At 39.6% G+C, this 24,834-nt stretch overlaps 3 protein-coding genes across 9 annotated transcripts; all 3 read left to right on the top strand.

Moving 5' to 3' along the window:
• The first annotated feature begins 610 nt into the window (after positions 1-610).
• arr3b (arrestin 3b, retinal (X-arrestin)) lies at positions 611-5,098 on the top strand. Of its 2 annotated transcripts, XM_078954025.1 has the most exons (16): positions 611-742; positions 863-894; positions 1,729-1,759; positions 1,915-1,975; positions 2,083-2,127; positions 2,216-2,409; positions 2,500-2,559; positions 2,667-2,743; positions 2,822-2,957; positions 3,051-3,135; positions 3,219-3,291; positions 3,544-3,681; positions 3,852-3,929; positions 4,034-4,057; positions 4,170-4,219; positions 4,689-5,098. In XM_078954025.1, exons 2-16 carry the CDS (start codon positions 887-889, stop codon positions 4,811-4,813), a joined length of 1,185 nt encoding a protein of 394 aa, XP_078810151.1. In that variant the 5' UTR covers positions 611-742; positions 863-886; the 3' UTR covers positions 4,814-5,098. The 2 variants fall into 2 exon arrangements, with proteins under 2 accessions (XP_078810151.1, XP_078810150.1); XM_078954024.1 differs by having other exon boundaries at positions 2,216-2,559.
• A 3,228-nt stretch (positions 5,099-8,326) lies between these two features.
• rab41 (RAB41, member RAS oncogene family) lies at positions 8,327-19,225 on the top strand. 6 transcript variants are annotated; one of them, XR_013658529.1, is made up of 9 exons: positions 8,368-8,638; positions 9,630-9,688; positions 10,329-10,382; positions 10,679-10,784; positions 12,381-12,492; positions 12,941-13,034; positions 13,407-13,500; positions 16,899-16,965; positions 17,477-19,225. XR_013658529.1 is itself a non-coding variant. In XM_004073118.5 (8 exons), the coding sequence occupies exons 1-8, from the start codon at positions 8,560-8,562 to the stop codon at positions 17,539-17,541; spliced, it is 636 nt and encodes a 211-aa protein (XP_004073166.1). In that variant the 5' UTR covers positions 8,327-8,559; the 3' UTR covers positions 17,542-19,225. The 6 variants fall into 6 exon arrangements, 4 of the variants coding, with proteins under 4 accessions (XP_004073166.1, XP_004073165.1, XP_020562118.1 ...); XR_013658528.1 differs by lacking the exon at positions 10,679-10,784 and adding an exon at positions 11,987-12,092; XM_004073118.5 differs by lacking the exon at positions 13,407-13,500 and having other exon boundaries at positions 8,327-8,638.
• A 1,191-nt stretch (positions 19,226-20,416) lies between these two features.
• stard14 (START domain containing 14) lies at positions 20,417-24,084 on the top strand. The gene is made up of 6 exons (XM_004073119.3): positions 20,417-21,012; positions 21,682-21,829; positions 21,996-22,099; positions 22,236-22,353; positions 22,431-22,483; positions 23,006-24,084. The coding sequence occupies exons 1-6, from the start codon at positions 20,848-20,850 to the stop codon at positions 23,210-23,212; spliced, it is 795 nt and encodes a 264-aa protein (XP_004073167.1). The 5' UTR covers positions 20,417-20,847; the 3' UTR covers positions 23,213-24,084.
• The last annotated feature ends 750 nt before the right edge of the window (positions 24,085-24,834 follow it).

Consider the following 24,834-nt stretch of genomic DNA (forward strand, 5'->3'; position numbering starts at 1 on the left):
CACATGTATTGCTATTGAATTGTGCAACAAACACATATTTGCTCATCATTCTCTGTTCTTGCACGATGGACACAGCATGAAAACTAACGTTTGCAAGCACAGAGCATCATTTACAGAGTGCAGCATATTTGTGGCTTCATTGTCAAAATGAGATCTTGGAAATTGTTATGGTTTGATTGAATTTGGCATAAATCTGTTTCTTTGTTTGTTTGTTTGTGGACAGACTTTGAACAAATTCCAAGAAACAGTCAAACTTCACATTAGTACATTTACGTAAGTGATAGCTGCAGCCCCAACTGATATAAAGCACTTTTGAGCAGAGCGCAGCTGGCATCATCAAATTGCTAATTTAACTTTATGAGCATATTTAGAAAAACAGAAATTCCTTTTCGTAAAATTACACACTTAATTTTCCTGCGGTACGTAACATGTTTTGCCTCTGTGTTCATTTAAATCTCAGGTCTTAGTGCTGCTGGTGACGATGAGGCTATTCTTTTCAAGACAGACAATACACAGCTCTATTTTGGAACGTGCTGCGGACAAAAACAGTACAGTTATAATGAATTAATCAGATTTTCTCTTGAACTGCTGTCCTGGAGGAAGGGCTACAAGGTTGGCGGGGGGTGCTTCGTTGTATAAAAGAGAGGTGGGAGGCAGTGATTGGCATTCTTTCTCTCCATCAGCAGTGACAGGTTAGAGGAAGCAGCAGAGTACACTCACTGGCAGAACCAAAGGCGAAGCGGTAAGTCAGCTGATCCTCCTTCTAATGCTAATATGTCAGTCTTAGATGAGAAACAACTACGATTAGGAATGTGAATTCGGCTACTTCAAATAAGTTTTTTGGTTTGTTTTTCATCTACAGTCTGGGAAAAGAACTGCTGTCAACATGGCAAAGTGAGTAAAAATTGTTTTGTTGTAACAATTTCGTCAGGAGCAATCCTGTGAAAAGCTTTGGATTAAGTGTAGAGATTAAAATTGTTTATAATTTTACCTAAAGAAATAGTCACTTCGTATTCAAAATATCTCAGTTTAAATTCAATCATAATAGTAATGACTGTTTTTGAACATTTATTTTAGAGTTATCTGTTTAATGCAAACAAAGAGCTACCAATGCCATGAAAGAAGTGCTTACTTCATCACAATAAACAAAAGTTGCCTCTCAAATCAGAAATCTATGACACCTGTGCAAACTTTTGGTGTTTTAACGCTTTTCGAAATCTTTTATCTGGGCTGCAGATAAATCCTTATTAAGCTGGATTTAGAGGATTTAAACTTGGAAGAAAGATTTACAAGACAACTGGGAAGGCTTAATAGGGATTATTTGGCAAACACCTGAAAGAGGTAACCCCAGTGAGGATTACAAATTTGTTTTTATGCACAGAACAAAAGGACTCATTGAATAACACTTGTATCCTGTGTTTGCATACTAATACAACCCTTGACATATTCCATGGTAATTAATTGCTATTTATTCTGAGTCTGCGGGAAAATGTCATTGCTTTGATGTTTTGGTAGGAAATAACAAATTATTGTCCACAGTTTTTCTGGTAAAAGACTAAACTCAGTTATATACTAAAAGGAATATTAATCTTATCCTCATACTCAATTGAGACACTTGAGAAATCTGAATTTACGTGGGAGGAGTGTGGATAAACTGTAAAATATAAATTTTTCTACCTCCTGAAAACTTACAGTTAAACATGGCTTTCTTGTTTCTTTCTTTTTCAGAGTATTTAAGAAGACCAGCGGGAATGGAACAGTAAGTGGCCTCCATAATGTAGTCATTACAGGGTAGCCCTTTGGCACAGGGCGGAGTGTGATTTGTATGTTGCTCTTCCAACTCCCAGAAATAACTCCAGTCATTTTGTAACCTGGGTGGAGGAATAACTGCTCTCCCTCTTCCGTTTTCCTCAGATTGCCCTGTATTTGGGAAAAAGAGACTTTGTTGACTGTGTGGATTCTGTGGAAGTAGTCGGTGCGTGGTCCCTTTTAAAAAAAACTGTATTTCAATGGACAACATTTTAATTTTAACATTACTGCTTCTGACTGAAATGACGCTCTGAACTGTTGCTCTGTTCATAGATGGAGTGGTTAAAGTGGATCCTGCTGGTCTTAATGGCAAAAAAGGTACTTTTGTTTTTACAAAAATGTGTCTGAAAACCCTTGGTTTCATCAACACGCAAACTAAAATGCAGATGTGTCTTTTTCATTACAGTGTTTGTCTATCTTGCCTGTGCCTTCCGCTATGGAAGCGACGACTTGGACGTCATTGGACTCTCCTTCAGGAGAGACATATGGATAAAGCGAGTTCAGGTGTATCCAGTACCTGCTGCAAAAGCACCTTCAACTCCCTTGCAGGAATCTCTTCTAAAAAAGGTTGGGGATCAAGGATGTCCCTTTACCTTTCAGGTAATCTACCTGTTAGAGACCGGTTCAGTTTTTTTGTCCAGTAGTAACATAACCAAGTATGCGCAAACCACTTATCTTTTTTGGTTTCAGATGCCCCTCAATCTCCCATGCTCAGTCTCCTTACAGCCTGGGTCAGGGGATTCTGGCAAGGTGCAAAAACAGCTTGTTTTATTTTTGATTATTCTCTTATTTCCTCTAACTCTATTAAACAAACGAGTAGGATGTTCTAACTTGTCTCTATCATTTTTCATTTGTAGGCTTGTGGTGTGGACTTTGAGGTTAAAGCATATATTGCCGATGAAGCTGACAATCCAGATGAAGTCATTGAAAAAAAGTACACTCAGAGCCAAAATTGAAGGGTAACAGAGTAAACAATGGGCTTTAATTTATTTCTTACACTTCCCGGTTTCAGGAATACCTGCCGTCTGATCATTCGTAAAATACAGTTTGCACCAGCTAACAACAAGGCTGGACCCAAGGCAGAGATCTCAAAGCAGTTCATGATGACTGACAAGCCAGTCAATGTTGAGATCTCTCTTGAAAAGGAGGTGTGATGGAGTCTATGGTTGCTTGAACACGATTAAAAAAAATTCATTTCCACCAATTATTATCAAGATGAATAACTTCTTTGTTTTTTTTAGATTTACTACCACGGTGATCCAATATCAGTTAATGTAAAAATCAACAATGAAACCACCAAAACTGTAAAGAAGATCAAAGTCTCTGGTGAGAAACACAATGTTAAGATTGACGTTGACTCACATAAGGCATAGGAATGTTGGAACTAAACTTTTTGTTCTGTTTTTTAGTCGAGCAGCTAACAAGTGTTGTCTTGTACTCATCTGACACTTATTCCAAGGAGGTCTGCGCTCAGGAGTTTGGGTGAGACTACAGTATTTTCCATTTGCAATGATCCACAAAGCAAATGATCTGCCAAGATGAATAGTTTTTTTTTGTTTGTTTTAAATATTCTTCAACTCTAATCTCTTCGAGTGTTGCAAAAATGATCAACAGTAACACACTTAATAGATTGTATCTTGTGGGAATGAACAAGAGCGTAAACAAACTCTTAACTGCTATGACATGAAATGCAAACTTTATTTGTTTTCTAATGATTCCCCTTACAATACACAGAGAGACTGTAGGCGCCAACTCAACATTTGAGAAGTCCTTCCAAGTAGTGCCCCTGCTGGCCGACAACAAAGACAAGAGAGGTCTGGCTGTAGACGGACGGCTGAAAGATGAGGATACCAACTTGGCATCCACAACTCTGTAAGGCTATCTACTTTCTCTGCTCCCAAAAGAGCTTACAGTGAGACCAGGAAAGGCTTTCATCCTCTTTATGAGTGGCACTAATGCAGCTATACAGTGTGTCATCCACTTACTGTGTCTTAAACCAAATCCTACAGCGCTGAAGGAAAACTATTCCTGTCTCCTCATAGGGGTCAAGGCGAAAGAGAGTTGCAAGGAATTCTGGTTTCTTATAAAGTCAAAGTTACTGTTACAGTGTCTGGAGGAGGGTGAGTTTTTTGCCACATGGCATATTTTAACTGATGATACATTAAAACTCTGCAGCACATTTGACAGTTGTAATCATTGCATTTTTGATCTTTCCTCTCCAAAGAATGCTGGGTGGTCTCACAGGAAGGTAAACAGTTACCCTTTATTTCTTGCAATATTTTATCTTTGTTTAGAACATTTCCTTCAACTGTCATTTTGTTTTGTTTTTACAATTGTATTTTTTCTTTTCACAATTTTAGTGATGTTGTTGTGGAGGTTCCTGTAACCCTGATGTCCCCAAAACCTGCAGGTAAGCTGTTTTATTCAAATGTCCCAAAAAATGTTGTTTTTGTCATTTATGTTTATTTTATTTTTATTTTTACTAAATTGATTGTACAATAATTATCTGCTTTTGACTCTTTAATGCCACTCGTGTATGATGAACAGAAGTGTAAGTATATAATCATTTTTGCACAAATAAAGTTGTCACCCATGCTTTGGTCTCAGTGACATGCTGTAGCCATTTCTGTCTGTGTTTCCCTGTTTTGTGGACAAGACAGTTGGATTATAAGCTTTTATTTTCACCAAATAAAGTCATATTCACCATATTTTAAGATGGTTACTCTTCAGAAGATGATAAAACATTTTAAAACAAGAAAAAATAAAGTCCAAAAAAAGCATCATTTGAAATATACATTTTAAGCTTTTTTTACACTTCTCACAAACATTAAAAAATGCATTCCATATGTTGCAAAGAAAATGTGTTTTTCATTTTACAGGACAGATGTCAACATGGAGCCTGCAGAGGGCTGAAAAGGAAACACTGAGGAACTCAACAACAAAAAACACAAAGTTCCGTACAGTCACTGCTGTCTTTACATTTTTCCAAAAATGTTCATTTTAATATGTAAAATAAAGGCCTGTGAGTATTAAATTATACTGTCAATCTCATTATTAAATGACAACGAATAAATGTACAGCACATTTTCTAAAAGAAATAACTGTAAGCATATAAGGTAGTTAATTTTTTTGTTAGGTTACGCTTGCAGAGTTTAACTTACTCTCCATTTATGTTTGTGTCATAAGACAAAAAGAGGGATATTGATCGAACTTACTGTTGTGGAACAAACATTCTCTAAGTTTTGACTGTCTTTTATTACAATGAAATAAAAATTCTGCCCAAAAACAAGCCTATATGTCCTCATTTGTTGTGTTTTCAACCAACATTTTAGGCTTTAAATGGATTCAATAATTATGGAAAATTAAGGAAAGATATTGTTTATACAACACAAAACAGCATTTGGAAATCAATGTTTCTATTTCAGGTCAATAACTCACTGTTGTTTCCTTTTATCATACTTGAGATCAAACATTGAACTAAATAACAATTGCAGATTTTATTTAAATACACCAAAATTAGTAGATTAGAAAAATACAGGTGTAACGAATAATCAACAATTGATGAATCGATTTATATTTCCACAATCCAACCAGATCAATCTGTCTTAGGCAAGTTGTTAATTGAATCAACCTAAATATATATATTAAAAATTAAATAAATTGATTATATTAATATTGGAAAATACAATTTTGATTGAGACACAGCAGGTCCATTTTTTAATATGTAAAAACAACCACAGATGCGATGACAGCAAATCATCATTCCAGTCCATTGTGTGGAAACACTTTCAATTCAGCAAAGACAAGTGACCAAACAGTGTGCTGGAATCATGTTCTGTTTGTATTGTTTGATGTGGATAAACAACAGTGGGCTGAACTTTAGAAAGCTAAAATGTGAATGGATTTGTCATTAATTCTTGTTTACTTGTTTGTCTGTTCACTTATTTAATTTCACTTTATTATCTTGAAGAAGTACAAGGAATGAGGAAAACTTCACCTGCCCTGTTCATTACCAGGTATTTATGTCTGAGTCACACTGGTTGAATTTAATGGCTAAAGATGTCCTGGATCGATTTTGGGTCATCGGATGGTTTAGAATGAACTGATGTCAATTATAGTCAGCAGCCACAAATTATGATAATAATTGAATCGTTGTAGAATTTTTCCACTCCTTAAAAAATTGAATTTTCAAAATATTTGTTAATTCATTGTATTTCTAAGTTTTTTTTCCTATATCTAATTCTTTTTTTTTTTTTTTTTTTTTTTTTTAACTTGTCCTGTCCAACAGCTAGGCAGGTAGATGAGAGCTGAGGGCCTCTTGTGTTGAACATATTTTACTTTAACAAGAGGGGTTATTAATCTTCAGACAAACCAAAGGTATGACAGAACAAACCCCTTTTGTAATTGAGGCCAAACTTTTATTCATTTCAACCATGATTGAAAATCTTTGGTGTTGGACCGGACGGAAAAGGAAAGAAGGGAAGAAGAGGGAGGGATGTCAGAGGGGGGGGGGATGATAGTGAGAGGGGGGGGTAAGACCATGAAGCAGCATAAAGCAGACAGGTTTACTGGTTGTTTATCATTACGGTACGGTTCAAATGTAGTACAAAAAGGGCGGGGCCTGTTCACACACACTCAAATATTATCAACACACCTGCTAGCTGCAAAAAAATGTTCACATGTCAACATGTACACAAAACAGATAGTGTTCACGAACGCATATCTATGCCTTTAAACCAACTAGTGTGAAATCTTTCATTCATTCAATCATGCAAACTATAAGTGCAAAGTGAGCTAACACCTGTGCTCAGGTGAGTGTTTATGTTCTTCTAAAATGGATGGTGGAATGTGAAAAGAAGGAGGAGGAGCGCCCAGCCACCCCCACACCCAGACCCCCGCCACAGCAGCAGCGGCAGCCGGAATTCCCCCAACGCCACACGGGAACAGGTAGGGAGCGACCGCCCCCCGGGCGACCAAGACCACCACCCAGGCCAGGGCCAGCAGGACCGCCGCGAGGCCCCCAGAGCCAGAGAGCAGGGAGGCGCCGCCCCAGCCCAGCCAGGAAAGCAGCCCCCCCGCCGCGCCGGAAGAGCCCAACGCAGGGCCCCACCGGAGAAGGACGCCCACAGCCCCAGACGAGCACCCCACCACCACCCAGGAGTTCCGGGCATCCCCCCGCCCCAACCCCAGGTACGAGCCAGGACCCCCCAAGGGAGACCCGCTCCGCACTCCAGGCAGCCACCCACCCGGCCCACGGTTGGTCCAGGGAGGAGCAAGGCAGGGGCCCGCCGCCCCCGCCCAGGAGGGGGGAACCCCGGGGAAAAAAGGGTGGCCCACAAGGGGTGTTATAAATATGGCCCGACCAGGCTCGGCCATGTTGGAAGTTTGGCGGGGCCCAGCGCTCAGGGGCAAGGACCAGGACCCACCCCCCAGGGACACGAACACCCCCGGCTCAGGTGTAATATGAACCCCCCCACCGTGCGGAGAGAGCACCGCCGGGCCCAGGGAGCCGGCACCCAAGGGACACGGCCACCATCGCCAAGGGGCCCGCACCCCCCACCAGGGAAGGGGTAGGGGACAGATGGACCCAGGTCCCACCTTCCTTGCAAAATGTGTGTGCGTGTATGTGTGTATGAGAGGGTGTGTGTGTGCATGTGTGTGTGTTTATGTTGGAATGTATATATTGAAGGGGGAGGGGTGTGTGTACTAAGGAGGGTGCAGTTAAAATTGGCGAGTAGGGCACTAGGGGGACATCTCCTGATTACTCACAGTGATGTCCCCTCACCCTCCCCACCAAGGGGCCCTAAATGTCTAAGATGCGGTTAAAATTGGTGGGTAGGGTGCCAGGAGGACATCTGCTGCTTGCTTGCAGTCATGTCCAAGCACCCCCCCTACCAAGGACCCTTCATGTCTAAGGTGCAAATAAAACCGAAAGAGGGGGGGCCCACTCCATACGGCAACCATAGGAGGGGGGCCACTGCCAAGTAGCCCCCCCCCCAAGGCGCATCGCAGGCTAGACCCCCCACCCCCTCACCCTAATATGAGGTTATATGAGGAAGGGGGTAAGTTGGGGACAGCTGGTAGACTGTCCCCAACTTACTGTCGACTGTCGACTGTCCTATATCTAATTATATATATATATATATATATATATATATATATATATATATATATATATATATATATATATATATATATATATATATATATATATATATATATATGACTATGCAAAAAAAGATGTCGTGCAAGTTCTAAATGTGTGGGAACAGTAAGAACATGGTGTGGAGTGTCAATATTTGGTTTGTTGTAAGTGCAATATTTGTTAATAAAGTTTTTTTTTTTTAATGTATCCAAGCTTCAAGAAAAAGGAAGGAAACATTAGATCTGTGTGTTAGTTTCAATATATATGCATAAAATGTATAAACCCCCTGGCTTGTTCCTTCGTTGTTGTTCACTGTTCAACATTGTTTTGTATTGATTTTTTTACATTCAATAAAGTTTGAAAAAAAAAAAAGAAACAGGAAGGAAGCTGAACTGTTTTACAAAATAAAAGCATTTTTCTTAAGCTGGTGGTCTTTGCAGTTCGTCAGCTAGCTCTCTGGTGGCGCTATGTCATCACATTCTACCTAAGATAACAAAAGCGCTGGTTAATGCTACAGATAGCTGCTCCGTTTGGTTCTCTACAGTCTAGACTCCACATCGTTATTAGCTTAGTCCGCTAGTTTAGCTGTATCTTTTTTTGACAAAATGTCAACTACGACCGGCGGCGGAGAGTTTGGCAACCCTCTACGGAAGTTTAAACTCGTATTTCTGGGTGAACAGAGTGGTAAGATGTTTATGATGTTCTACAAAGAAATGTTAATCTTGTCCCGGTGTCCGAAGGAAATGTTAAGGAAAGGTCGACTTGCTAATTGATTGATAATCGGGGTAGCTATGGTAGGCAGGTTTACGGTTCCGGTTATGAAATAAAATAATGAATTAAGGACGACTTTAAAAAATAGGTCTGGGAATAATTTGGTTTAAAGCCCTATCTGCCTTGTTTTGCAGTAGCGATGATGTCATGAGGGAGCTGTCGTGAGCTAGCGGTAACTTGCTGCTAAGCTAGTCAAATACATTCCGTCGTTTCACAATAAATGCAAATAAAATCATAAATTGCCTCGCTGCGGAATTTGCTTTACAGTTATCCTGGAATATGGCTTGTTGTCCAATTGAATCAATTACCACCATTGTCACTAGGTTCTAAGTATCTGCATCCGCAGCATCCATTAGCATTAGTTAGCTGAACTCGCTCTTTCTTACTAGTAAAGACACACATTTCAGGCTATGTGTGAATGTTAACTTGTTCTAATGTGTAATTTCTCGACTTAAATGTAATCATTTTTATGTAAATTCTTGCTTCCAACTGTGAAGTCTGAAGTTAGTCGTTTTAGCATCTAGCAACTTACTAGCTAGCTAGAGAGCCACGTCGGCCAGTGGATTCAGTCAGATTTTTATTTTTTATTTGTAGTCATTGTAACCGGAACTTTTAAGTGTAAATGTGTTTTGCCAACTTAATTTTTTGGTCTGGCTATTCAAGTGTTGGGTTCGGGACGAAATGTATAGAGTAGACCATTTTAAATTTCCAAAACCTGTGGCTCCGCCCTGACTGCCAGCTCAGCGTGTGGGTTCTTCATCAGTCTACTTCAGTGATGAGTCTTTACTCACATGTTAAGTGGCTCCGTCCTTAGATAACTTAATACTTAGTTGTATTAACAAATCAGAGCATTGCTGTTTATTGTTAAAATGTAGTTTAACGAATGTTTGTTTTGTCTGAACAGTGGGGAAGACCTCTTTGATTACCAGGTTCATGTATGACAGTTTTGACAACACTTATCAGGTAAAACATTATGTCAAATCTCAGTGTTCCTTTTCAGTGTGAACTTTCAGCATCATTTGTTTATGCATTGGCATTCCTATTCATTTTTCTTTACCCGCTGCTACCTGATAATGCAAAAAATAAGCCATTGTTTTGGGACTGTCATCCAATGTTTTTTTTTCTTTCTCTATATTCTAAAAATGTTTTTAGAATGCCACCAAGTCTTTCCCCTAACAGATGTAGAATTACAATTGTATTTGCATATGCGTCTTATATGAGAATTTTCTTGAATGTTGTTTGAGTTGAATATTCATTGCTTTTTGTCACACACAACAGGGTCTAATTAACCTAAAAAGAATCCCTAGGATTCCTAATATTAAACATTCACAAATCTCTCAGCCTGAATCAGATCAGGATTTTGTCCTGAATCAGGTGTTTGGAACTGAACATTAAAAAAATCTGATTATTTGTGTCATATACTAGCTGAATATTTCTAATGCTATATCAGAGTTTTTAAAGACAATATTTTGTTATTTTGTAGATGCATCTATTCTCATTTATAAAGCAGATTTTTCTGCTTTTTTATTTATTTATTTTTTGCATTCAACACCTTGGGCTGTATGTATTGTATAGTGTTTTCATTCCAACTTCTGTATTGCAGGCAACAATTGGCATCGACTTTTTGTCAAAAACCATGTACCTAGAAGATCGCACGGTAAGTCTGTTCTTTTCCTGGTGCTGTCATTAATCACTGTCATTTTTAAAGTGCTGAAAGAGCATGCATGTGCTTTGGATGTAATGAGCACCATTCATTTTCCTCTCACTATTTCACAGTGTTTTCTTTTATTTTTTACATTGATCTACATTCTGCCTTTTATTTTGATAAAGATGTGTTCATGTTTTTTAGCTCCCATCCTTATTTTTTATTTTTTCCTTTCACCCCACCCCCTGCTGGACGTTAAAATGCCCCCCTTCCCCTTGTTCCAACATTTGTATCTTGGCCGGCCAAAGATCCGGCTACAGCTTTGGGATACAGCTGGACAAGAGCGTTTCCGCAGCCTCATCCCAAGTTACATCCGAGATTCAGCCGCCGCTGTGGTGGTTTATGACATAGCCAGTAGGTATCATAGCCTTGCCTCAACTCCATGTCCTGGTTTAACATGTGGAAGGGCACAGATCAAAGCATTTACCTGCATCGCAAACCCTATTAGATGGCATGACTGTAATAGATGTGGTGGAAAAGTCTTTTCCAGCATCATCTAAATCTGCCTGTGCTTTATATAATGCTGACATAAGAGGCCGTTAGACCCAATACTATTTTCCCTTATGGGCTGGGATTCTTCATAACTGCCATACATCTTCCAATAGTTGCCCCGGGCTTTATTCCAAGTATGTGGTAGCCAGCCCGGCGTTTATTAGAGACGGGCGTCTATTTGAAACACAGAAGGTTGATGGCTAATGGGTTTATTTAGTGGTGAAATTTAGTCAAGACATTAGGACAACACCTCCAGATGAACATTTAAGGATTTAATTAAATAATATTCTATAATGTTTTCTGATTAGCATTGGCTGTGAACGTTTCTTATGTCTTTGCACCGTCATCTATCTCCATATCAAAATTCCTCTTGGCTTTCATGAGAAGAGGATTTCCTGAAAATAAACACACACCTTTCCCTCTTTGCTCAATAAGACGTTAAAACCAGTTCTTATTGTTCTCTTTGCACCTCCACCAGGAAATTGGTTAGCTTGTTTCTGCCTCCGTCTTCTCAGTATCATACATGTGCTTGCGCTCGGATACGTTTAGGATCCACCCCAAAATGTTGCGCAGATTCCTAACCAGAATGTTCTTTGGCTTATGATGCCACCGCACAAAATTTAGATCAAATGAGCTTTTCTTGGCCATCGCTACACTGGCTGACAATAACAGACTCCCGACGTCTGCACGACTGTGCACAGATATGGGGGGGGGGGGCTCTTAAAGGAGCCTGGCCTCTTTAGAGACCGGCGTCTAAAGTAACAAGCACCTGTTAAACCAGGCGTCTATCTGAGTTTAGTTCAATTAGAGACCAGCCACTATTGGAAGATATATGGTACCCAGATTTTATTCAGCTAGGGTTTTTTCACCTCTTGTGTGCATAAAACTCCCAATCTCTGCTTTATTTTTTTTCCCCCGCTTATTTTTCCACAAGAATCAATTTCCATCTTTGCTTGGTTTCTGAACCCTTTCTGCTCTGGTCTCCACTTTCACGTTTTTCCTTTTGCCTCCTTTCATGTGTTCCCTCTTTTTGTCTTTTTGCTCTTCTTCACTCCAACCCTCAGGTTCGACTCCAGCTTTGGGACACTGCTGGGCAGGAACGTTTTCGTAGCTTAATTCCAAGCTACATCCGTGACTCTACCATTGCTGTGGTTGTTTATGACATAACCAGTGAGTTGAGGCTGTCACCCAAATGTAGTGGTGTTTTCAAGAAAACTCTTATAAACAACTTGCTTCTTATCTCCTGCTATTAACTATCCTAATCTAAACATCAATTATTTCTTTCAAGCTTCTATTCTGAATTTCCTCTTCACTAACTTAGTTTGGGTTTCATGTCGGATGCTTTGTTTATTTATAATAGAACAATGTTAGTTTTTAATTGCAGCTTGTGCCTTTTTCAGTGCTGCAATGGCGAATATTTACATTAAATGTTTGCAACAATAATTTCTTTTTTTACAGATCTCAACTCCTTTCAGCAAACTTCAAAATGGATTGATGATGTCAGAACAGAGAGAGGAAGTGATGTCATAATCATGCTTGTCGGTAACAAAACAGACTTGGCGGATAAAAGGTACACGGGTGTACAATGACGTATACAATGACAGTGGGGGTTGTTTTAAATATTCTTACAGTTAGACTGTTGTATCATTTTTCTCCAAATGAGAAAAATGTTAGTGTATAGTTTTGCTGTATGTGAACTCCGCCAAAGCCTGGAATCCCATTGTTGTTACCCTCAGTACATCTTGCCCAATTTTGACCTTCATCATCTTTTATGTTTAAGTCATTTTATTGTACATTAAATGCATTTATTTTCGTATTAGTTGAACATGTTTCTGTTTACCAGTTTCCCTTTTTTTTTTTTTTTTTTTTTTTACTTTGTGCTTTTAATTTATTGTCATTTTGAATTGATTTAATATTATTATTATTCATTTGTTTTTGTTGTTGTATGTGTTTCCCCTCAAAACTGCATGCCAACCTGTCCACTTCCCCCTCCACTCCCCTTCCTGGCAACATGGCAGGCAAGTTTCTGTTGAGGCGGCAGAGAGGAAAGCTCGTGAACTCAATGTGATGTACATAGAAACCAGCGCCAAGGCTGGTTATAACGTCAAACAGGTTGGTGTGCGGCGACAAACGTCTAATTCTGACAAAACATGCAGTTTCTAGCATGGGTCATAGAAGCCTGTAAATGAGTGAACCTACTTGAGAGCTTTTGGATGTCATTTTTTTGACATCTAGATGAATGAGTGATCTGTCAGGTCAGTGTCTTGGTACCCCCATCCAACAAAACACAACAGCTTCTCTCCCTTCGTCTCCTTTTCTGTTTGAGTTATAAACTAACCTCTTTTTTTTCCACTTTTCAAGCAATACTCTGTGTTGAGCTCTGCTTGTTTCTCTCTCCCCTTCCCCCTTTGGCTTGATCTCTACAATATCTCTTTCCATATCTGTCTCTTCGTCCTTCCCCCCCTTCTGCTTTGACCGGAGCAGACAGATCACCACGGAGGAGGGCGAGCAGAGAGCTAAGGAACTGAATGTCATGTTCATTGAAACCAGCGCAAAGACTGGCTACAATGTCAAACAGGTAGCGATTCTGTTTTCTAAAGGTAGAGGCTCTAACCCATTTTCTCTTCATGTCATCTACTTTTCATGTACTTTTCTTTCTCCTCACTTGTCATAACTCATCTTTATGTTGATAAACTTGGATCTGAATGACCTCTGGTCGTTGTAATTTCACCTCCACAGACTTTGCTAGTAGGTAAAGTTTGACTTGAACTGTTCTTGTTGATGATCTGTTTAACTGTGGTAACTTTCTAAGGATTTTCGTAAAGATGATCTCAATGTGCAAGGTGCAATTTTTATTTAAAGTTATTTGGCATTAATACACTATGTGAGAAATGAATAGCTGGCGAACTGTTTACCCTAAAACACTTGGAGTCTGTTTGCTAAACAGTTCATTAAATCAGCCATGTCAGCACCAAAACAGTTTCCGTCCAGAGCCACTTTCACAATAAGGCTATCCTCATTTAAACCTTTGTGCCAGAAGAGTATATCGGGAAGCTTGACAACCAATTTAGTACCAAAGTAAACCAGCAATACTTGTTCTGGATAGAACCTCATTAAGGATGGTTGCTACCAAATATGGTCACAACCATGCAGAATGTTTGTCTAAAATAGTTTAGCATGAGGATCGTAGTGCTTCTCATTATCTTCTAACATCTAATGGGTGGTTTATCAAATCAAGGCCAGTTCCAGATCCTTTTTATAGAGCCAGAACCATCTACTGTATATGAGAACTGGACTGGGTGACCCCTCCTCCCCTCACATACCTGTTGGTTCCAAGAAGCCAAAATGGCATAGACTTCTATAGAGAAATAATCAGATGAACTCATTCTATTTGTCAGAATAACCATTCTTGCTCTGATACCTTTTTTCCCTCAATAATCCTATTTTTTCACATTTTTCTGTAGTGCAAGTTATTCAAGTTATAAATTGGCTAACCAGATGCCTTAGTAAAAGTTTGTGGTCTCACCTTGAATATTTGAAGCGTTTGGCTGATTCTCCAGAGTCCCTTTCGAATGGCAGGGGTGTGGACTTTCAACAAGCTCGCTGGTGATTGGTGAGAGCAGTTGCCATAGAAATCTCGACTACTATCACTACTTACTGATGATTTCTAGTTCCAACATGACAACCTCCATTTTGCAAAAAAAAAATGCAATTGAATTGACTTAATTTCATTGGAACTGGAAGCAAGTTAGGCTTGCACAATATACCGCAAATTTATCGTTATCGCGACATTAAGCTGTGCAATATGCATACCGCAAAAGACGGCGAAAATCGCAATAAATGGTTACCTTAAATCTGCTATAACAATCTCGTGGCAGCTTGAAATATTGAACAAATGAAATAAATCCCTTTATGCATTTAACCAATCAGAAGGACCCGTTTACGTTGTTGATCAATCAGATGAGCCCTTTTATGTTTGATGTTTGCCTCCTACGTCGACAAGGGTCATTTGGAGTATAATTTTTAAACTGTTGCAGTGAAATGGAGATGATGTTTTTGGTTGTTTTGCTGTTTGTTTATATACCGCAAATTATATTGTTATCGCAATATTAATCACCAATATCGCATATCGCGAGTTTTCCTCATATCGTGCAGCCCTAAAGCAAGTCATTTGCTGTTGGTGATGTCACACTCGCTCACTCCAGTTTTCATACACAATCAAAGGTCAGAACACTACTAAAACTCCAGTTAGTCACTGCTGCTTTAGGGTTTTGGTCTTTGAAGTGGTGCATCTTTAGGCTTTTTTATTTTGGTATAATACCATATTTAAAATGTTTGTTTTTTCTAAAACTATTTTTGTCTTTTTTACATATTCATAATAAATCTATATGATGAACAATTTCTTTTATAACCCATTTCAGTTGTATATTCCGAATACTTTAAAAAAAATGTTTGTAAATGGCGTATACTTGTAAAGCGCTTTTTCTACCTTACTTGAAGGCCCACAGTGCTTTACAGTCACAGTCCCATTCACCCATTCACCCATTCACATAATGATGGCGGCCCCGCTGCCGAACACTGGCGCCAACCTATAACCCCCAGGAACAATGTGGGGTTCAGTGTCTTTCCAAAGGACACCATTTTGTTTACATTTTGTTTATTTCCGTTTAAATGGATCTATGATGATCATTACGGACCAGGCTCATCTTTTTAGGTGAATCTGTGACTGTCAAATACCATGTATATGGTTTGGTATAGTACAGGTTTTATCTTTGTTTACATTTAACTCAAATTCTTCATGCGTGTATGTAGTCTTGGGTGTTTTGTTTATTGTATATTAGTCTTAAATATCTTTTGATATTGAAACCATGATGCCTCAATCATTAAGTTTTCATTCAGCCATGTTTGTTAGTGCTTTACTTCTAGTGTTTATTTTGAGTTTGTCTTGGTTCTGATTGGTTTGTTTTGAAAGTGTGGATGTGACTTGCAGACAGCTGTTTTGCATACCTGTCATAAGTCTCACTACCATGTTTTATACTGTTTAGCTCTTTTTGTTTTGTTGTTTTTTAACCAAAACTTTTCTGTTTCACATTTGTTGCACTCATGTTTTTTATTATTTATCTTTGTCATATCAAAAAGTTTCAGACCCATCAGAGAAATTTCCAACGTTTAATTGAGACTCAACATGAGTTGGGGTACATCAATAAGACAGACCTGCACTACTGTGTAACACTTCTAAAATCTGAGCTGTTTTCAAAGATTGGCTTCCATTTCTGGCCATGGTCATGTTTCATATTTCTCTACTGCCAACTATACCTGATCAGGGAAGTTGTTTACTACATAATATTTTGGCATCCTGTTAGATGTTGAAAGTGAATGGGACGGCTTTCTTCATACATGCAAATCTTGATTTGTGTATGCGGATATGAAATTTGGGTTGTGAAACAGCTTTTGTAGTGACAGTTCACTTTGGAGTGGTACTGCTTTAGCATGTCATAGTGACCTGTTGATCAGTTTTACTGTTGGAATTTATTTACTTATTTAATTTATTAGTTTATGTTCAAATCATTAAGAGAGAAAAATGGTTGGAGGTGTAATTATTGTTACTTTGGTAAATACATGAACAGAGTGGACTCTTGCTGCATCTGTGTAGCTGTTTTATGTATATGTATGTATTACCCTGTTACTTTAGTATTGTAATCAAACCCCCCCCCCCCCCCCGAGTCATCATGGTGCTTCACCTTGGTTCTTGAAGGACTTGGATAAACATTTAAACTCTAGTTCCTTTGTCTCATCAATGACAGGCTTTATTTAGTTTGATTGGCTGATGAAGCCCGCCTCCTGTGATCGCAGATCCCCGTACTGCAGGGAGCCCTTTGTGGTTGGCTTTTCTTTCAAAAACAGTTATCTATGGTTGTTACCGTTTTTGTTGCTGCTCGTTTAGCTAGGTTGTAACCCTCCTTCTCTGTCTCCCAGCTGTTCCGACGTGTTGCCGCCGCTTTGCCTGGGATGGACAGCGCACCGGAGAAGAGCAAAGAGGACAGTATCCTTGTCTTGTTCAATCCCTGTTGCATCAAGTTGTCATTAATAGAAAATTGTGTTAGGCACATTTATTTAGTTCCAATGCACAGGTAAACCATAAGATCTTTTGACGAAAGAAAATATGCATTTCAGAAATGACTACCTCAGATGAAAACCTTGATCCTATCCATATCCTTACAGGGAAACTTCTTTAAAAGAAAAAGCAGGTTTTCACACGATGCCACACTGATCAGTTACAGCAACTCTTAGTAATTCCAATATGATGCAAATAGAAATCAAATGTCGTATTGTTGTACCTCAGATTCTGCATCGTCGGCACTTGAACTTCCCTCTGCAATTGTAAGTTAAAACGGCAAGGGAAAAAAAGCTTCCTCTTGTTTGAAAGCACATTTGATCTTTTCAGGAAATGAGGACAGCACTCTGTTCAGATGACTGCATCCGATAGACCTGCTGAAAACACTGAAGTGAAAACTTGCAATTCTATGACAATGTTACTTAACCCATTGCCTCAGTGATCGACATCAAACTGGAGAGGCAGCCAGAGATGACTGTTACGGAGAGCAGCTGCTCATGCTAGTACACTCTGGTCCCTACCAGCCTGTCTCCCTCCCACAAACAGCTTTTCTCTTTGTAGCCACTCTCTTCACCCACCCTGATGGAGGAACATTCTTTTACTTTCTCCTTCTTCTCAATTCAGTGACTTTTCAAAGTAACTGTGTGGATGTGCATTACTGTACTCAACCTGATTCACACATTTAAGGTAAAGAATAAGTTAGACCAAGATGTTCAGGTTTTCATCCAGTTGCATGACTTTATATAGGATTGCAGACCAACATAGCTAACCGCTCTTGAGTTATTGCACAGTTCTGATCTTAGTGCTGTTACTCTTGTTGTTGTAGAGTTAAACTGCTTGGGGTTATGTACATGACTAAGATTTTTATTTTATTTTTTTGTTTTTTAAAAGAGAAGAATTTGCTTGCAGCGATCTTTGACGGCTTATTTCCTGTCTCACTTTGAGGAAATACAGACGGAGTGCGTTCATCACTTTAGAACTATCCTGTTGCCAATCTGCCGCCAAACACTCATCTTATATCAAAAAGGAGGAAATACTGGTTTATGAGGCAAACTTGACAAACCAAACGTCAGATCGCTTTGAAAGCAGTGCTGCAAAAGGATGCTTAACAAGGGAATTGATGTCCATTGTTTCCATTGAGAACCCCCCTCCAAATGTCATTTAAAAATATCAGTAACTACCAATAAACACAGCAAGTGTTTGTAGTTTTGTTAAAGCAGCTGTATGCATGCACCTGAGGAGTGATCGATTATTTGATCGCCTAAATGAACAAAGTTCAGAAACGCCTGGTGTTTCGGGTTTTCTAATCAGGCCTCACTTTGAAGGCTGACCGACTTAACCGCCATCTTCATTGTTGTTTTGTGTTGATTACACCACTTTGAAAAGCATGCTCACCATGCAGGATGTCTATGGATAAGAACACCGATGCCTTGCTTGTTTGTTCACCATGTTGTGCACTAAATCAAGCCACAATATTGTAAGATATCAAAGAAGCCCGCTGACTGGTTCCTGGCTTCACTAGTTGTTTATTAGAGCTGGTAGGTAGATGTCCTCAGATCCAGCTAATGCTTACTAACAACCTTGCTGTTAAAAATAAAAGAAAAGAAAAACAGTGCAGAGATGTTAGTGGAGTATTTTTCCTGTGCGGCTGTTGCCTGTGTCTGGCCTTTGGTTTCATGCATTTATTTATTTTGTAAATTGGACCGACATTGTTTGCTTGACCCCAAAGTACAAAGGCTGACACGCATGGTTATTTTTATTTATTGTTGCGTGTCCGCTGTGGCTCCACATGCCTGTTTTCTCCTGTGTAGTGGGCTTGGTTAACAGCAACGTTATCTTCACTGACACAAGTGTTAACACAAGTCAACAAACTAACCACACAACAACAAAAAGCCACCGGTCACCGGCTGATGCTTTTGTTTTGACTTTTTATGGCTTTTTAAAAGGATGATTTAAAGATTGAATTGCATTCCATTTTATCATGAGCAGCTCTTTACTTGTCACAGACTAAATACTCAGCTTTGTCCTATTCTGAATGGTGTCTGTCTATTGGAAATATGTCCACTCGTGTTTAGGAACGTTTGTGTGAATAATGTACTATTACTATCTTATGTATAAAAAGGAGAGTTAATGAAACACAAGTGTAGGCCTATCACATAAAGAAAATAAAGATATTTCACCAAAAGAACATGTGGTATGTTTTTGTTTTAATTTGGAAAAATTAGCTTTATTACTTAACACATTGTATGGGCGTGTGACACCGCTCTCATAGTGACGCACAATACCAAAGAACACTGATACTATTTATTAGCTAATGAATCACTGGTATGTAATGGTACAACTGAGAGGTGTGGGGACATGAATGTGACTGGATCGTGTCAAACTAGGGTAAAGATGGCATCAAAAGACACACCTTCACAGCCTGTAATGGAAAACACGCCTCCAAGTCAATAAATGAATCCTTAAAATAAAAGGAAAACCAAAGTTGAATGGTTTTTTTGTAGAGGAGGTACAAATGTTTGCTTGTTTTGCAAATTTAATACCTCAAACAACAATCACCCTTATAAATGATGTTTTTAAGCTCTGGGAATAAACCAAATGGCTTGTTCGACCTAGAATTACACAAAACCTACAACGAATTTCTCAAAAGTGATAAAAGTCCAGATATTTGAATTTTGTATTATTTTCATTCCCATAAAACGAAAGATCTCGCACAAGTTCCTATACCTGTGAAATTAAAGGGGACAGAGTGAACTTAATTTTGTTTTACGTTTCCCCAAATTTCAATAGTCATTTCGATGTTGAACAAGCATGGAGTTATCCAGTAAATACAATGATTTGTTACACAGTGCTGACTTAACTTATGTCAAACAGCAGTTGTTTTGATATTCATATGGGATTTCCAATTGCCTTGTCATTTATGACAGCCAGAAATGTAACTTGCTTCACTCTATCAATATCAATACCATCTTTTTCAAAGTTTGCACATTATGTTGAAGCAAGGAAGGCAGAAAAACGCTGTGATATTTATTTCAAAAATGCCACTTAAAGACTTTAAAAAGGTTACATTTAAAATATTTCAATGAGACTAGGCATAAGATCTAGTCTTATCGATATATTTTTTGAATGTCAGCATTATCTGCACTCTCTCTGTCATTCCAGGGGGCATTTATTGCCCCTTTAGGGCTGCAGATACGTCAACCCACTGAAACAAGCTGCTGTCAACGTAACGTTGGTTATTTTGTTCATGTTGTGCAAATTGTCAACTCTTAAAAAACAAAAATGTTACGTCATCTTTAGAGACTATTTATACCTTACTGATTCATTCATATAGTTCTTCCTTAATCCAGATTTAGTGATCTAACCGTCACTAACCATCACTTAGTGGCTAACTTCCGCATTTCCAAATCCAGTCTCACCGTTTACTTCTCAATCCGGATCATTCCAGATTCTGATTCCTACAGTTCCCACTCCAGAGGTGTGTTTTATTACGCAGGTCAGAGGTTGACCTGAAACTGTCTAGTTTCGCCGATGGGGGCGGGGCATCCCCTCGCCCCTCCCTCCGCACTCACCTGGTTTTAGGAAGTGTTGCCATGTAAGCAGCGGAGAGAAAGGTGTTGCTTTGAAGGGATGGATGGCTCAGGAATTTAGCAGAAGAATCCTGCTCGACCTGATCGGTGATCACTGCGCATATATTAGAGTGAGCGGAGCCGCAGCGCCGCACAAGCCTTAAAGCAGCCGCACGGAGGATCTCCCACCTACAGCCAGAACAGGCGGAAAGGACGGACGCTTCTGTTTTAGAGTCTCAACATGACCCGAGCAAGTATTTTACCCGACGACGAGGTCTTTGCTGACTTCAGAAGGCAGTGTTTATCAGCCGAGAACTGCTGGCAGAGCAAATACAACAAAAATGACATGCAGGTGTGGATCGAAAATCCACCTCCAAATAGTGCACCAAAGGTCCACAAAATCAGGGTGAGTCCTCGAGATATTGTGTAGTACTGGACGTCTGTGTGGACGTGTTTTGTTTAAACAGAAGTTAGTGTGTGTTTAGGTTAATAAGAAGTTAGTGTGTGTTTGGATGTGCTTTGGTTAGGAAGAAGTTAGTGTGTGTTTAGGTTAATAAGAAGTTGGTGTGTGTTTACTTTGGTTGGGTAGAAGTTAGTGTGTGTTTGGATGTGCTTTGGTTAGGTATGAGTTGGTGTGTGTTTAGGGTAATAAGAAGTTAGTGTGTGTTTGGATGTGCTTTGGTTGGGTAGAAGTTGGTGTGTGTCTGGAGTGCTTTGGTTGGGTAGAAGTTGGTGTGTGTCTGGAGTGCTTTGGTTGGGTAGAAGTTGGTGTGTGTTTGGATGTGCTTTGGTTGGGTAGAAGTTGGTGTGTGTTTGTATTTGCTTTGGTTGGGTAGAAGTTGGTGTGTGTCTGGAGTGCTTTGGTTGGGTAGAAGTTGGTGTGTGTTTGGATGTGCTTTGGTTGGGTAGAAGTTGGTGTGTGTCTGGAGTGCTTTGGTTGGGTAGAAGTTGGTGTGTGTTTGGATGTGCTTTGGTTGGGTAGAAGTTGGTGTGTGTCTGGATTTGCTTTGGTTGGGTAGAAGTTGGTGTGTGTTTGGATGTGCTTTGGTTAAACCAAAGTTTGTGTGTGTTTCAGTGTAAAATGACAATCAAAGACGTGTCTGCTGCAACCATGTATGATGTAATCCATGACGGCGAGTACAGGAAGACCTGGGATCCCAACATGTTGGACAGTTTCGACATTGCCAGGCTCTCTGACAATGCAGATGTGGGCTATTATTCATGTAAGCATCCTCGTTTGACAGCTCACTCATGTGGGGGCTGTCAGAGAACACACTTATTTTCTTAGACACATGTATAGATTTAACTGGACTTTGACCTTTAATTTTTTAAAGGATATTTATGCTGGTTCCTGTGAAAATCTTATGCTAAAATGTCCTTCCTCTGCAGGGAACTGTCCAAAGCCATTAAAAAACAGGGATGTTGTAACTCTGCGTTCCTGGCAGGTTAAGGATGACGAGTACATTATTATTAACTTCTCAGTCAAACATCCGGTGAGTAACCTCCAACAGACAAATCTTTTACACATCTGCTTTCAAGGCCGAAACAGGATTACATGAGTGTGTTATGCCTTTAAATTAAGCCTTTCATGGATGGTTATGGTTTTAATCTCTTGGGATTTTCATACAGAAATACCCCGCTCAAGGTAACCTGGTCAGGGCCGTGTCCATGTTGACCGGCTACTACATCAAGAACACTGGACCGAACAGCTGCACCTTTATCTACCTTTCACAAGCTGATCCCAAAGGTCAGAGCATTTCCAAAGCACGCTTTCTTTGTATTTTTCATTTTGGACATGTTTCTCAAAGTCTGTTCTGTCTTCAGGCTCTCTCCCAAAGTGGGTGGTCAACAAAGCGTCTCAGGTCCTTGCTCCACGGGTATGTGTCCTTTCCCTGCAGAAACGTGGCTGTAAGGTGTGGCGGGCTGGGTGTGTGTTCACCTGTAGAATTTAGAGCACACGCCACAGGTGTGAGCAAACAAAGCAACGCGTCTCACACAATAGTTTCCACGGAAATGTTAAACTGAAGCTGCTGACAGAGCAGAATCTCGGTTAGAGCCGATGCGGTTCTCCTGGTGGAACTTGTTTTTCAGGTTACACTTCATGAATTGATTGAAACTATTTAGACCAAAGTTTGTACTTTTTGTTAGCATTGTTCATTGAGTAACTTTAAGTCTTAAACTGAATAGGAAAAAAATAGGTTTGTTTAAGAAAAGGTTTGAAATCCATTCACATGTAGCCCCAAAATGACTGGAACCAGATTCTGTCATACTGACTTCATTACTGGGTCAGAGAGTATAGTTTCTTTTATCTGAGACGTCACAAATGTTAGTGAGCAGATTATTGATAGAGGGTGAAGGTGTGGAATAATCCTCATAGATTATAATCTGTTCCTTTTCAGGTCCTGAAGAGTGTGCATAAGGCAGGACAGAAGTATCCAGAGTGGAAGCAGCAGAACAAACCTAACCAGAAGCCCTGGCTGCACCCAGAGCAGAGCAGCCTGCCCACAATGAACCCTGCTGAGCTTTCAATACAGAGGGCCGACTCGCTGGAAAATGTGGATGAAACCTTCAAGAAGGACGCTCAAGAAAACGAGGACAGCAGCTAAATAAAGAGCAGGAAGGAAATGTGGCTAAAGTTTGGAGAACTGTATGTTGATCACTGAGCCACAACTTTGAAGATTTGGAGACCGACAGCTCTCTGGGATGTAGCCTTGAACCAAATCTGTGCTTATCCTTGAATAAACAACAGCACAGAGTGTTTACACGTCTCTCTGAAGACACAATCAAGCACCAATTAGTTAAGCATTCACCTCAGTCATTCTGAACTAAGTTATTTTACAGGGTTAGGGGGTGGAGTTTAAAGCACTACTATAATGGGTCCTCCATCAGGCCAGACGCAAGAAAGCACAGAAAAGTTCAGAAATAAATAGTTGTCCACTACAGAATGTTTTGAAGAATCTGTGGATAGAAATGAGATTATGTTTTGTCACGCATTTCTGACAATCACAGTGGACCTTTGTTAAAGGATAATGGAAGGTTTTAGTTTTACCTCTGTGCCTCCAATAGAAGGATGCTTAAAATAGGCATTTTATTTTGTTAACCTTGTTATTTAGTTAGTTGAGCTGTTAAAGCTACAGGAAATAATTCCAGAATAGATTGGGAAGGTTGATGTTTTTCCTCTAGTTTCTTTTCTCCATGAGTTGTCCTTTGGCTCAGATTATTTTCTTACACTGACTCAGAAGAAGCTGATGTTTGTTACTGTGTATGATGTGTGAAAACTTGAGCATTACTGTACCTTAATGATTGGTGTTCCCATCAAAGGTATTTTCTTATTTTTTTTATTTATTATTGAACCATGAAGAAGTCAGAACAGTTGTGGAATGGAGCCTCGCTAAGATTAGCATTTTTATGAGGATGTTGTACAGTTGACTTTTCTTTTTTATGAAATAAACCTGACAAGTTTAACTTGTTGTAGAAATCTGTCCTTCAATGTTTTCTTTAAGTAGTCTAACCGGAGCAAGTTCTGAAAAGTTACCCAGCCTGCTATCTGGGCCTGGTACAGGTTCTACAGGTTAACTCTTTATTAGGTGCACCTTGCTAGTACCGGGCTGGACCTTTTTTTATCTTTAAAACTGCCTTCATCCTTGGTATCATGGATCCAACAATATACTGGAAACATTCCTCAGAGAGTTTGGTCCATACTTACATGACAGCTTCACACAGTTGTTGCACATCCATGATGCCAATTTTCTGTTCCACCACATCCCAAACATGCTCTATTGGGTTGAGATCTGGTGACTGTAGAGGTCATTTGAGTCCAGTAAACTAATTTTCATGTTAAAGAAATTAGTCTGAGTTTATTCCAGCTTTATGACTTGGTGCATTATCCTGCTGGAAGAAGCCATCAGGAGATGGTACACTATGGTCATAAAAGGATGGACATGGTCTGTAACAATACTCAGGTAGGCTGTGGCGTACCATGCTCAATGGGTACTAAGGGGCCAAAAGCGTGCCAAGAAAATATCCCCCACACCATTACACCACCACCACCAGCCCGAACCGTTGACACAAGGCAGGATGGATCCATGCTTTCATGTTGTTGACGCCAAATTCTGACCCTACCATCTGAACTTTGCAGTAGAAATGGAGACTCATCAGACCAGACAGCATTTTTCAGTCTTTTATTGTCCAGTTTAGGTGAACCTGTGAATTGTAGCCTCAGTTTCCT

Source organism: Oryzias latipes, chromosome 10, assembly GCF_053564925.1.
Source record: "Oryzias latipes strain Hd-rR chromosome 10, Olatipes_Hd-rR_3.1".
NCBI classification, from domain to species: Eukaryota; Metazoa; Chordata; class Actinopteri; order Beloniformes; family Adrianichthyidae; genus Oryzias; species Oryzias latipes.

Excerpts from the sequence above, each read along its gene's own strand:
- rab41 (XM_004073118.5), top strand. The coding sequence starts at position 8,560 with ATGTCAACTACGACCGGCGGCGGAGAGTTTGGCAACCCTCTACGGAAG. Across the intron at positions 9,689-10,328 it reads GTTTTGACAACACTTATCAG|GCAACAATTGGCATCGACTT; the intron begins GTAAAACATTAT and ends TCTGTATTGCAG. Across the intron at positions 10,785-12,380 it reads GGTGGTTTATGACATAGCCA|ATCTCAACTCCTTTCAGCAA; the intron begins GTAGGTATCATA and ends CTTTTTTTACAG.
- arr3b (XM_078954024.1), top strand. Across the intron at positions 1,760-1,914 it reads AGACCAGCGGGAATGGAACA|ATTGCCCTGTATTTGGGAAA; the intron begins GTAAGTGGCCTC and ends CGTTTTCCTCAG. Across the intron at positions 3,682-3,851 it reads AACTTGGCATCCACAACTCT|GGGTCAAGGCGAAAGAGAGT; the intron begins GTAAGGCTATCT and ends GTCTCCTCATAG.
- stard14 (XM_004073119.3), top strand. The coding sequence starts at position 20,848 with ATGACCCGAGCAAGTATTTTACCCGACGACGAGGTCTTTGCTGACTTC. Across the intron at positions 21,013-21,681 it reads CAAAGGTCCACAAAATCAGG|TGTAAAATGACAATCAAAGA; the intron begins GTGAGTCCTCGA and ends TGTGTGTTTCAG. Across the intron at positions 21,830-21,995 it reads AGATGTGGGCTATTATTCAT|GGAACTGTCCAAAGCCATTA; the intron begins GTAAGCATCCTC and ends CTTCCTCTGCAG.